We start from the raw sequence: 13,462 nt of genomic DNA on the forward strand, positions 1-13,462 counted from the left end.
TAATACACTATTTGTAATGAGTTAAAATCACAATTTCTTTTTTGGAATATATTAAACATTTAAGAAAAAAGGCAATAAGTGCTAGGTTGAGAATTGATTGATTTGCAATTCCATGTATATCAAGAAGAGCTACCAGTTAAATTTTAACATTGCGCCTTCTGCATTGAATTCCTTAAAAAAAAGTTATGCCCAAATTTTATTTTTCTATAAAAGCAAAAGTTTGTTAAGTATTATTTAAATTTGTTCTTGCAAGAACCACTTTATAGTGATTTGATATATTATAAGCTACCCAGCAGCAATAATATTATATTATAATATATTTTTTTCTATTTAAGTCATAATAGATCACTCATTACAGTATTACGGAATTTGCCAAAAGGCTAAAGCGAAATTGTTACAATTTCAAGAAGCTCAGCATAGATACACAAATTTTGAACGTTGGTTATTTTCTCCATCCATCAAATTAATTAATTCTAAAGTTGTACAAATGGAAGTTAGGAATGCAACTAAATGCACATAAAGTTAATATAAATTCTCGAAACAGTCAAAACACGTTTATAAATATATTTAAGAAGCCGAGTTAGAACTGCACTTTGATGACATCATAGGCTTGAAGGGAGGAAAGGGTTACGTAGAGGAACCAGAGACCGACCAAGAAGACAACGCTGCCCACGCGAGGCCAGAAAGGGCCACCGAGTTCGGCCTTTCCGAAGAGGGAAAGGTGCCTCCTGACCATCAAGAGCATCACCGCCAACACGGCGACCAATGTGAAGACGCAGACGCTGAAACCGAGACCTGCCGAGGGCACGAAGAAGGTCGTTCCCTTATTCCAGTGGTACAGGGCGGCCATCATCCAGGGCAGACCCAAGCCAAGGAAAACGTTGACAGAGTTGCTGCCGGTGATGTTGCCGATAGCGTTGTCCGCATATTTCTCCTGCATGGCAGCTGCTTTGCTGGCAAATGTGTCAGGTAGAGAGGTGCCCATTGCAACCAGGGTGATGGCTATAAAAAGAATGACAAATAAATGAATTAAAATGTTGAACAAAAAACTCAAATTAATAAAATTATATTAGTTTCATCAATTTTTTTTTTCATGAAATTAAAATGATTAAAACCATTAATCACAGATTCTTGTAAATTTTTTTTAATTTTTAATGTTAAATGAACTTCAAGAGAGTTGATTTATAAAATCTCTAATCATAGACAATCTGTTCTATGAAAAAGATCAAGGCTCCTGCAAGTACATAACTATGCAACATTTCAACATTAAAGCTCTCCAGGTTGCATACATTTCAGTCAATGTGTAAATAAATATAATCATACCTGTAACGCTGTCTTCCAGTCCAACCAGGCAGCCAAAGATAGACGCCAAATCTCCCACGACCGCAGTGATAACTCCAATCATTGCAAGCGAAAAGAAAAAGCAGGGCCATCCACCGAGAAGGCTGGGAGGGGGGATGAGTGAGAAAATAATCTAGAAAAAGCGAGATGATAAATTACTTTTAATAAAAATGGTACATTTTAAAATTATTTTACCTTCCAGCCAAAGGTCAAGAAGTGCATGAGGTAATCAACGTTGGTCGCGTTTGCCAAATCTCCGCCGTTCACATTCATTGCGTCCCGTATCTGGTTGGCCCAAGTGTCTTGGTGGGTCCGCATGGCGTCCATATTTGCGTGGGTCATTTTCATTAAATGATCTGTGATGCTGTTGTAAGCTAAAGAGAAATTAAAATTAATTATGATTTATTTAATAGAAAATTGATTGACAAAATATACTAACCATCATCATTTGTGATTGTGACAGCCATTCGAGGAATGCTTCCCAGTTTGGCGCCACCGGTGGGCTCAAAAAGTTCAACTTCAAAGTGTTCATCCTTTTCAGGCTCCATATCATCAATAATAGGGATTTCGAGGATTCTTTCAGTCTAAAAAAAGTAGCTTTTAGATCAAAGAAGTGATTTTTTTCAATTGTAAAAACCTCTGTGTGTCCAAAAGTAAGAGTTCCTTCTCCTCCCCTAAAATCTTTGCCGGTGAACGCAGATTTGTCTTTTGTCCTCCACTTCACGGACACCTCTCCGTCGGCGCCACCCGTTCTCACAACGGGAATTCTTGCCATGCCAATACTCTCCTGTACCAGGATACCCCTCTTGTTAAAGGACAAAACACCCGGTTCTAGGAATATACGATTTGCGTTGGCAAAAATGTTGAAATATTTAAAAATAAAAATATACCATCGTCATTTAAGATTGTTATCTCCATAATAGACATGTGACCCAGCTGCACATTTTCATTATTCTCTGTAGGTATCAAGCTTAATTTTAGGAAAAATTCCTCATCAGGCTCCCATTGGTTGTCATCAACAATCTCAATATTCACCTGAGGATGTTTCAATATTTTTTGTTTATAAATTGTGCTGTTGAAATATTAAAATTTTTACCGTCTTTCGCATTTCATTTGGCTCAAAGGTGATGACTTCATTTACAGGAATGTAATCCTCAATTTCTGTCGCAGTTCCATCAATACTTTCGATTCTTTATAAAAATTTGGATTTTTTGTAAATTTAAAGTTTAAAGTAGGTCATGGAGTTCATTATACCTGACTTTTACAGTTTCGTCCATTTTTCCGTGCCTAACGATGGTGATGGGGAACTTTCCAATATTTTCAGCCACCGCACAGGTCGCCGCGTGAAATTCGATGATGGCTTTGCTCAGGTCGGTTTCAGGTATGGGGCCAAGGTTGGGAGCCTCTGGGTGCTCATTAATCGTGTCATAGACCTGTTTAAAAGTTATTTAATATTCCGCTCATCAAATGATTTTTCTTTGCATGCTGTTATGCACGTTGTGAAAAATATTAAAATTCTCCAGAAGGAAAGCATTAATTTAAAGAAAAAGGACAGCGCACAATAAATAAAGTGAGAGTTAATGAAAATTAATTTGTAAACAGATCTGCTGGATAAAAAAAAAAAATTTATTGGATTAGTAAAAGCACATTTAAACACGACGCTGAGATCCTCATATGCTCACCAGTTTCAACCTGGAATCCAATTTCTGCGATCCGAGATTAATTTTAAGAACAGAGAAATACGATTTTTATTAGTTGCTGTTTCTATATAATACTAATACTAGAGAATTTCTAAATGTATCCTAAATTCCCCCAAAATCATGCTCTTCATGCAACTGTTCACCAAATATAACAGATCTCAACACGGTCCTTTACCTCTTTGAGCTTTTTGGTCAGCCGCAGTTGCGTTTTCCGTCCACCAGACAAATTCCTGACGGCCCCAATTCGGTACCACATTTTGGAGTGAGGTTGAGATTCTACAAGCCTTTTACGAAAAAAAAATACAAATAAAAATTTTTTGAAACCAAGGGCATAGATTTATACTTTTGAGCGGCGAGCAAAGCTGCGTCCTCGTCGGAAAGGCCTGGGTATTTTTTGACCTCTTTTACAAAAGCGACGAGAGAGTCTTTTTCCAAGACGCCGTTTTTGAAAAAACCCCTGGTGGTAATCATCTTGTCACCTGAAATATTCATCAAATAAAAGAAAGCTGCTTTTTGTAAAAAATGTTGAAGCCAAAAATACATTTGATTTCCACAAACATAGGACATAGGACACCACACAGAGACAGTACAGTTTTGAACTTTATCGAAAGAGCAGATAATAAGCGTGTTTAAAAATGCAAACCGACAAATTGTAAATCTTGAAAACAAAAACAAAAAATATTGAAAGCATTATTTAAAGTCTGTATTTTAATTTTAATGTACTCCTTAATTCACAGTAAAAGCAATTTAATTATTTAATTAAAAGAATAAAAATTTATCAACATAAAAAAAAGATTTTCAGGATAAGCATTATATAAAGTTCTGTGAATGCCTTTTCAACAACACAATAAATTGTAAATTTTACCAAAAAGCCACAGAGCCTTCCACCATAAGAAACAGCCAAAAACGTCACAGACACTGTTGTGTGTGTAGTTCGGTGCACACCATTGTATACCCCTAGCGGCATTTAAAGGTGCCCGATCGACAGCATATAAAATTTACAAGGGGTGCAAAACCAATGGCCCAATGGCATGCTGGGTGCAGGCGCACAAATACGAACCCTCGCCCATACCGTCTGGCTGCTCCAACTCAATTTGTTTTTGCCCTGGCAAGCGGGTGACCCCGCAGATAAAGCCGCGGTCCGTCGCAAAGGCCACAAGCACCAGCGCCGGGAACAGCATGAAAGTGACCACCGACTCCCACACCTCGACGATCCCTGGGGACGAAATCGCCACGATCACCAACAACCAGATGTACGCCAACAAGCTGAAAATCGTAGTAACTCCAAAGACCTGTGGGAAATTTTAAGCTTGAATTAATAATTTTAAAAAGAAGTTCTTATGTTTATTTTCTTCAAAATTAATTAATTAGTTTTTCTCGTTAGGAATTTTTCACTAAATTTGAAGGCAAAAAACGTTGTTCTAAAAAACGTTTTCCCGGAAGATTTGTATTTATTCCTCTTTCCGCGTTTGCATGTTTGTTGAAAGCTGGAAATTGATGGCGCGTCTCTCTGGGGAACGCAATTAAAGGCAAACTTAATTAACGACCAACCTTGATCATGCGGATGGTCCTGGTTTCTCCCTCCGGAATGCCGCCCACGCAGACGGCGGAGATGATCAGCAGATTGAAAGCAGCCGAACCGACGATCGTGCCCGGGCCAAGTTCACCGGCTTCAAAGTTTTTGCCCACAATTTCGATGCAGGACAACAAGATTTCTGGAGCCGACGAGCCCAAGGCCATCAACGTCAAATTGGCCACCGTGTCGTTCCATATCCTGACCTTTTAAAAACCATTGACACATTTTTTCAATTCATTTGTGATATTTTTTTGTGTATTGTCAAAGATGAAATATTGAGCGATTTTATTGAACTTTATATTGCTAAAAAAAGTTTATTACTTGGCTTAAACAAAAATAATAATACCATGAATCTAGAGAATCATTTTTTAACATATTAATTACGTTTATAACGCTAAAAAATATCAAAATTTTAATTAATTCTTCTAAATTGGTATTGAATCACGTTAATTAGTATGTATGCGTTTTTTCTACATTTTATCTAATAAAAGTAATACAAAATAAAATTTGTTTCAACATTATAAGCAATTATTACGAAAGTTGTTATTTTGATACAGGATTAAAAAACAATAATCTTGGCCTACCTCGACAACATCTGGCTCCTGGCCTTGAGTGTTTGAAGCCAAATAGACCTTCCTCGTTTTGCTGGTGATAATCTCGATTGCTCCCATGAACACATCAGCGACGATTGCGATGCCCAAGAAGCAGTAGAGCAATCCCATGATGTAGAGAGTGGCTCGGAGGCCAACGCTCCAGTGGGACTCCTCCAGGAAGGGCAGCAGAAGGCCCGGCGGACATTGCGCCAATTTTTCCAAGTCGGTTGCGTTGATCGAAGCCATTTCTTAAACTAAAGGCAGCAGGGAAAAATACATGAATAAGTTGTGGTCAAATATTGGAACTGCTTTCAAACAAGACAAGGAATATGCGATAAGAATATATATAAACGGTTGAGTTTTATCAAAAAAGGGTGTGTTTTAAAAGGATAAAAATCTATTATTTCATCAATCAGTCCCAAACTGACGTTTGCAATTAAGTCACTATATATTGACTGTCGAATTTTTGTTTTATATAGGTAAGGTGGGTAAGGTTATGAACGAAACGCTGAAGTTATGTTGTTAATACATTAACAAAAAATTGTTTTGCATGCCTAGGTCAAATGCTACCAAAAACTATCTAATATAAAGAGAAACTTGTATATTATTATGTTTCGAAAATTAAAAAAAAAATCAGTATTGCAATTTGATTTAAGGAATAATTCATTCAAATGAGGCACTTAAGTATAATAAGTATGTGGTTCTTTATCATTACCCTTGATCACACAAATTCAATTACTCCACTTGTTCTGTTCCACTTGCATGCAAAATGAACACCCCGCTCGAAATCGCATTTTTGAGTAAACGGTAAATTGTTTTGAGGAAGTGCATGTAGCGTGATTGTATTTTCGCCAACGGTGATTGTCCGCGACCCAAAAGCATCCCGCCGAGCAAAGCTTTTTGCCGAGGAAAACCAGTCAGCCAAAGTGAATTAGATAAGACGCGAATGAATCCGTCTTTCTTCCTCAACGACAACAAAAAATAATCAATCTGTCCGACTAAGAAGTGTCATGAGCGGAGACGACGCTTTATTTCAATTACGCTACTTGCTCTGGCTCCAATTGCAGACCAAATTGAGAACTTCGTCTCGCAGAGAAGTAGAGGAGAGAGGCTCATCTGACCAGCTCCGCACGCTGTGACAAATTACTGCCTCGATTCGGACTGACAAATTGAAAGCTAATTAATCCGATGGATGAGATGGATAATGACTCTAATGAGGAAAGTCAGTAGGTCAGTAAAATGTATAATAAGAGTGGGTAATTTAGAGCTCCCAAAATGCAAAGTTTTAACATTTATTTTCAATTTTTTCGAGTTATTATAATGATTTCATTTTTTTAAACGGATCGTTAGCTTTAGAAATTAGAAAATAATCACAAATTGTCTAATTATTGATAATACAAAAAAAAATATATAAATTGCAAACCCAAATTATTGTTAGTTTCTAACAAAAATTTTTTAATTGTTTTAAATTATTTGTATACAATCAAGACAAAATAATACTAAATAGTTTATTTGAAATGATTCAAATTTTCCCCTTTTTACTATTAGAAATAAAAACTGAAAGTAAGAAAAAATTATAATATAATATAAATTTTTGCAAAAGAAATATAATTCACGTTAAAATTTTCTGCTCCCTTCTAATGCGATTTTTTGTGACTCAATATTTTAAAAGTGTTGGGCGGCAAATCAAACAATCTTTCCTTCCTACGCGATTAGCAAGTTCCACCTTTCCGACAAGTTGAGGAATTTTAGAGGTCACCGAAAGACGTCATCGTTAAGGCGTAGCAAACGTATGAGTCTTTAAGAATGACGTAATATTGCTCCGAGGATTCCTCGTCATTTTTTTGTAATACAGTCATCATCGGCGTTCTCACACAATCAGCAAAGTTTTTCTCGGCATGCGTTTTGCCGCGCTACGGCTGAATGCTGCTATGTGAGCACTCAACTTATTTGAAATAACCCTTTTTATATCTCGCCGAAAACGGACATAAACTGCGAGCGAATTCCGTTCAAATATTTGCCAGCGGGAATGTGCAAAGGAGCAGATCGATTCAGAGTAAAATCCAATCTATGGCTCAACCGGCTCTTATATAACTGGATTTAAATAAAATTGTATATTAATGCAAAGCTTTAGATAATTGATTGAAGCTTCGCGATGCAGAAAAAAATGTGAAATATGTAATTTTGTTAAATTAAAGTTGATATTTCATGAAAAATTACATCTAAATTTTATTTACAAAAAGTAAAGAACACTTTCAGCAATAAAAACCAGTTCATTTTTATTTAAGCTGATTTATTTTTCATTATTTGTAATAAATGATGTAATTTTTCTCAGTGAAAATTATGCAATTTTTTTTTTAAGTAATTATTCTTTTCAATTTTCATTGTTCTGTTGGTTTCTCTAAACTATAATTTAATGAGACACCTTATGAATTATATCACCGGAAGCCCACCTAGGAAAACAAAAGGAGCGACGACTCGCTTTTTGTTGGAGCCTTCACGAATTCACACTCTTCCTTTCCTCTCAAGAGCCAAGATTTTGTTTTTCACGACCCACGCCTTGAAGGTTGTGGGAAAATGAGCTGCACCGGAGAACATCAAATTATTGCAGCGAGAGAGTTTTTGAAATCCCAACAACGCGGCTGCGTTTTTGATGTCAAGGTCCGTCCAAGTGCATTTTGTTCCCGACCACGTTGTGCATTTTGAGCGCACCTTTCGCGTTCGAAAACATGTTGGAATATTCACGTGATCAAATCAATCACCGGTGCTGAGTCACCGCATGGAAATTGTTATTGGCGAAATAAACAAAAACACACCTGTGTTTAAAATTTTTATTTTGATCGGTGACGTCAGCATGCGTGTTTTATTACAAAAGGGTTTGCGTGCGTATTATCCGCAATGTTGATTGATTATTAATCATTGAGGTCACTATGCGCAAAATTGAATTGAACCCGGGAGCTTGATCATTACAGGCGATGGACCGGGGGTTGTTTGTGTACACGGATTAAGTGAATTGCGCTTTACTGTAAACGTGAACGTGCACTTAACTATTCGACCTACACTGGAATAACAACAATGCGTTTATAATTAGGGAACACGGAGCGTATAATGCACGCAATTGTGCCAAGCCTGTCGATGTCTGGTTTGGTATAATGAAGAATCATCTCAATACTGCTTGATACAACCGTTGGCGTTTAGTTGTAATACTTGTAATTTAAACTTGTGATTTTTTTTTTAACATTTACAAATATTTTGAATATGAATTACAAGAAAGAGTATGGTAAGGTTATTGTTAAAAATCGCCCAAAATTTTTGTCTGCCTACTTACATTTTGTCTCAAAATTTTAAAATAAAATGACAAAAAATGTGAACAGTCTTATGAATTCATGACAATTTCAAATAATCCGGGTTTTTTTTTACTAAAGGAGAGTTTTTTTATTATGCAATTATTTTTAAGTAAGATATCAGGAAAATTAACTATGATTTTTAGGCAAGATCAATTTTTATACATGAAAACTTAAATTAAGTGGTTTGAATTCAATCAACTATGGGTATTGATATTCAGATATTGATTTAGTTTATGTTGGGTTGTTTCTTAGCAACCTAATTTTTTTTAATAATTAAATTTTTCTTTTAAAACAACAAATTTTAATCCAATTAATTTGTTTTCTCTCATACTAAATAATGGGGAAAAATATACAAGTATTTAATATTTTGCAATTTTTAACAAGAGATTATTTTCATGCAAAAGTAATATATTTTCCTCCTTTCTATCTCGCATATCTTTGTGAAAATGCCCCTACAGGAGACGCCTATCTTCTTTGTAATTTAGTCACAAATAGACGCTGCAATATAAAACCAGAGAAAAAACACTTTTGATCAAATCAAGCAGTTTCGCTGAGAGATCTGACCGCAAAGTGCAAGAGGAATGCCACACTAACTTCCAATTTCAACTCAGCCAGGTTCTTTCGAAAAGATTATTTTCGCATTCTTGTAGCGTATCAAACCGCGGAATGTGCAATAAACAGACAAGGAGAAGCACAAAAGGGAATAATATCAAAAAGAAAAAAAGGTACGTTTTATCATGATTTTCAATACGGGTTTGCGCAATTAGAATTAAATAAAATAAATAATTTAAAGTTTAGATATAATATTGGGTTTAAAATGGAAATAAATTAAATTTGATCAAAATAATCAACTGTTTCCACTTATATAGCGAGATGATGATTGAGTTAAAATAGAAAAAAAATGTCCCTGATTTTGAACTATTTTTTTTTAATAATGTAAGTTATGAATAAATAATAAACCATTATATTTTTCCGGAAATTTCATTTAAAAAGTTTTATTTCACTACAGTGCAAATTTTTTTTTTTATAGAAGTTATGGCACATCCAAAATACTTTTTTACAAAATATAGCTTAATAAGTCTCACGCATTGCAATCTGATGTACTTCCAAAATTTATTTCCGGGCATTAATTCCATTTCCAAAATCACCTCACATGGTCGACCCACGTCAAAAATGCTCGGGCTCTGCGCAGGCCACGAACAAATACAAAGCGACCGTTGGTTTTGTTCCACATCTGGCAAGGCGCATATTATTATTTATTTGGATTTGCAAGGGAAACTAGCAGGTAGCTGTGCTGCGGTGTAGCCTCATTTTCCGCATTCGAGAGACCGAATTGCACTGAAAATAATGTGAACCACCTGTTTTGGTCGAGCGGTCGCGCGCTGCACGCAAACGGGCCCTGTTGCTTTATTATGTATGTAACTCTATAATAACCTCTGAGGTGGATGTGTATCCATCAGAAACACACTACGCTGTGGTGCTGCAGTGTTCCATGTTATTATATGCAGGGTGCGTTTGTTGCCCGCGAGGTTGGCAGATTAACGCCGAGTGTGACATAATAATATTAATAATGTTCGAGCCGAACAATAAACAGAGAGCATGGTCTGTATAGCTTGCATATGTCACACATTTATACATTTGAGCAATGAAAATAGCAGGGTGAATTATTCCAGCATTAATACAGCTCCATTCAGCCGCACCATCAAATGTCAAACCTCCATGTCAGTGTGTTATCAAAAGGCTGAGTAAAAGGTATGTAATTTGGCTGTAACTGTTTGGCTTTGTTTTTATTTCAATTTCGGTCGATTTTGTGTTTGTTTGATAATTAATTAATTAGCTGCAGAAATCGATAGGCAAAAACGTGCAATTTCCAATTGATTATATTTGTAAAATTTTTTCACGTACGCAATACATGCTAATTGTGATAATTATTGAAGAGATTAGGTGGCGCATAGCACCACGCTGCTGTAGCTTTGTACATTTTGATGTGTAGGATAAATATACAAACTTGTGAATGTGTACTTAAGTCTATTTGGCTTTCTCGAAATATCTTTAGTGAGAGGCGGCTTCAATCCGACCAAAATTCGCAATAAAAAAAAGTAATACAATTTTGTTGAAAAATTCTAAATTTCAGTTTTTTGTAACCTTCAAATGGAATTATCTAATTTAAAATTAGAAAAAAAATGGTAATAAATTTTTTTCATAAATATATGAAATGATTTTATAATAACACCCTAAAAAGTAGATTTTTCATTACTATTAATACAAATATTAAATTAAATCTTTTTTTATTATTCTTTAACTGTATATTTTTATTAGTTGTAAGGTGAAGAATTCAACAATTTAATTATTTATTTCAAAAATCGACTTCAAAAGATAAATCCATTCATGAACATCGAAGTAGACTTAAAAAATGGATACATCTAAAACGATCAAAGAAGTTTGCAACTACTTTATAAACGATATCGTTTGGCTTTTTAAATATGATTTTTGACGGTGGATAAGAGGAGAGGATAATGAGATTTTCTGCACGCGGGTCTTACAATCTCATCCCTTTCTAAGTCCGTTTAATCGCGGTTTATTCTCCGTTAGAGAAGAAGCCGCTGGGCTTTTCCTTTGAGCCCAAGCAAAGCTAATTACTTATTGATCATATCTTCAAGCTAGGCCAAAAATCTGCGGTAACGACATTGTTACGAAAACGACTTTTTGTCAGGGGTTGAATTTTCAAAGTGAAATTTATCCCTGCGGGTGGTGCGTAATGATGAAAGTGCGTTCCTTTGGAGAGAGAGGAACTGCATGTGGGCAGAATGAAATTGAACACAAAGTGGCAGGTAAAAAAGACACAAATACAATTTCCGCTTGATAGGAGCGCCAAAGGAAGCGCAAAATGCGTGCATGTCAGGTGGTATACATCCAGGTGGGGCTTTCACAAGTCACAGGGGACGCATCCCTTTTTCACTCACTGTCATGAGCAGCAAATGATAGCGTTGAGCAATATGAGGTCGCCCAAAAAATAAAACCGTGACGAGAAAGAGAGGAGCAAAATATTGATTTGGTTCTGGGATCATCTTTTAATAAAACTAGCTTGCGTGGGCTTTGGATGATGAATTATTTAGCAGAGGAGCAAACTTCAAATTTATAGTCTTTCCTTAACATAACTGCTTTTCGCTGAGACTTTTGATCACAGAGAGCAAATTTGTTTACTTATTTAAGTAATAGCAAATACACGCGGATGCAAATAATTGAAGCTAAAAATTAACTTGATTATTTGCTAAGCAGTTTGTAAAGCAGTTACACAAACAGGGTTAAAATTGATTTTTTAAACAAGTGTAGCTCTGGAACTATTTCAGTCAGTGAAACTTAGTTTTTCTCCAGAGAAGTTAGATTGAAAAAAATTAAACTTTTAGAACACCTTTTTTGAATTATTAAATAAGTAATCCTATTTATCTTCAATAAAAGGAGGTTATTTGAAATTTTTTTAAGTGTAAAGCGTAATATTGTGCTTGTTATCATTCTGAGCGCTGAACGCATGCTTGGAAACGCTCCAAAAACTGCAAAACAGTTGTATGAATATCATCGATTATGCGTCGCATAACATCTGAAGATGTGAAAAATTCCACAATCTGACTATTTGAGAGCTCATTTTCTTTCCAACTGCTAAAAACCTATCTAGCAGCAAAAATATTCCAGATCGAAATGGTATTGGAATGGTATCAAAGTTAAATCTGTATTTTTTTTAAAGTCAATTTGAATTTTTTTCCCACTTATTCTATATCTGCAATTTTATTAAAATAAAATAAAAATTCTCAAAAATTGCTGTATACATGATACCAGCTGCCACAGCTGTGCACTCATACAATAGGGTGCTTTTGCGTCTTAAAACCGGCTGCTCCTATATGTACCTCCCCCCAAACAAAAATATCAAATTATTTTGTACCGGTCGCAACTAAGCAAGTCAAGCATACGTACTTTGATTTTCAGCAGTTATAAAATTAATTCAAAATAATATATATTAAAATAAGTCAAATAAGTAACTGAAAGTTTTAAATATTCTAAATGAGTGAAGAATTAACAAATGAAAAACATTTTCTTACCTAAAAATATAAATTAAGTTGGTATATCAATCGCCGCTTAAGAAGCTGTCTTGAGATTTGTTGTTTTGAAGATTCGTGTCGCCGTTAGGCATTTGACTACAGTGCGCCGAATTTCTTCATCATTCTTCCTTTCGGCGGAAATTCAAGTCGCAATAATTCCCGGCACACGTGCGAAGCTTCAGCCGCGGGAGGATAACCTGTTGTTCCGAGCTGGCCCCAACACTCTCTGACGCGATGCACATAAAAGGGCCCCTTCTGCTCGATCGAAGCCAACGCCGCGACTGGATAGCGCATGCGGTCTCTCTCTCTCTCTCTCTCTCTCTCTCTCTCTCTCTCTGTCACTAAAAAGAACATACGCATTTTTTTACAATTATGTTGGCTGCGTATGCTTGCGAGGGTCTTAATTGTCAATATGTTTATTTCAGACCCACACACACACACACAGTAGGACTGAAGGTGAGTCAGCGGGACATTACTAATGAGAAAAGACCACTTTGCGCCGACAATGTCACATTTTTTTAGCAAAAACGTGCAACTATTATTATTTTTTCTTTTGCGTGTGAATTACACAAACTACTACTGCGCGCCTTTGCCGAAAAATCGATTAGCGCATGAATCAGCAGCACGAAATTTACACAATATAACTTAGGCCTAATGAAGTTAATTGGTTTAGGAATTCTCACATGGAAATTCGGACCATCTCACTAAACTGACCAATTTATGAGAAAATTATATGATTTTGGGATTGAAAAATTTATTTATTATTTTTTTCTTTTAATTGTGTTGATTTAATGTCATGACTCTCGACAGG

The 13,462-nt window shown here is 35.7% G+C and overlaps 1 protein-coding gene across 3 annotated transcripts; it reads right to left on the reverse strand.

Moving 5' to 3' along the window:
• Nucleotides 1-48: 48 nt before the first annotated feature.
• LOC132198185 (sodium/calcium exchanger 2-like) lies at nt 49-12,910 on the reverse strand. Of its 3 annotated transcripts, none has more exons than XM_059622052.1 (15): nt 12,652-12,910; nt 5,202-5,464; nt 4,593-4,820; nt 4,102-4,333; nt 3,385-3,520; nt 3,217-3,325; nt 3,024-3,047; nt 2,596-2,774; nt 2,438-2,531; nt 2,232-2,376; nt 1,979-2,172; nt 1,781-1,925; nt 1,537-1,715; nt 1,324-1,474; nt 49-1,002 (listed from the first exon to the last, which is right to left on the reverse strand). In XM_059622052.1, the coding sequence occupies exons 2-15, from the start codon at nt 5,454-5,456 to the stop codon at nt 581-583; spliced, it is 2,493 nt and encodes an 830-aa protein (XP_059478035.1). In that variant the 5' UTR covers nt 5,457-5,464; nt 12,652-12,910; the 3' UTR covers nt 49-580. The 3 variants fall into 3 exon arrangements, with proteins under 3 accessions (XP_059478035.1, XP_059478036.1, XP_059478037.1); XM_059622053.1 differs by having other exon boundaries at nt 4,114-4,333; nt 12,652-12,909; XM_059622054.1 differs by lacking the exon at nt 3,024-3,047 and having other exon boundaries at nt 12,652-12,908.
• Between the last annotated feature and the right edge of the window lie 552 nt (nt 12,911-13,462).

This window comes from Neocloeon triangulifer, unplaced genomic scaffold, assembly GCF_031216515.1.
Source record: "Neocloeon triangulifer isolate White Clay Creek 2 clone unplaced genomic scaffold, ASM3121651v1 ptg000012l, whole genome shotgun sequence".
Classification (NCBI taxonomy): domain Eukaryota; kingdom Metazoa; phylum Arthropoda; class Insecta; order Ephemeroptera; family Baetidae; genus Neocloeon; species Neocloeon triangulifer.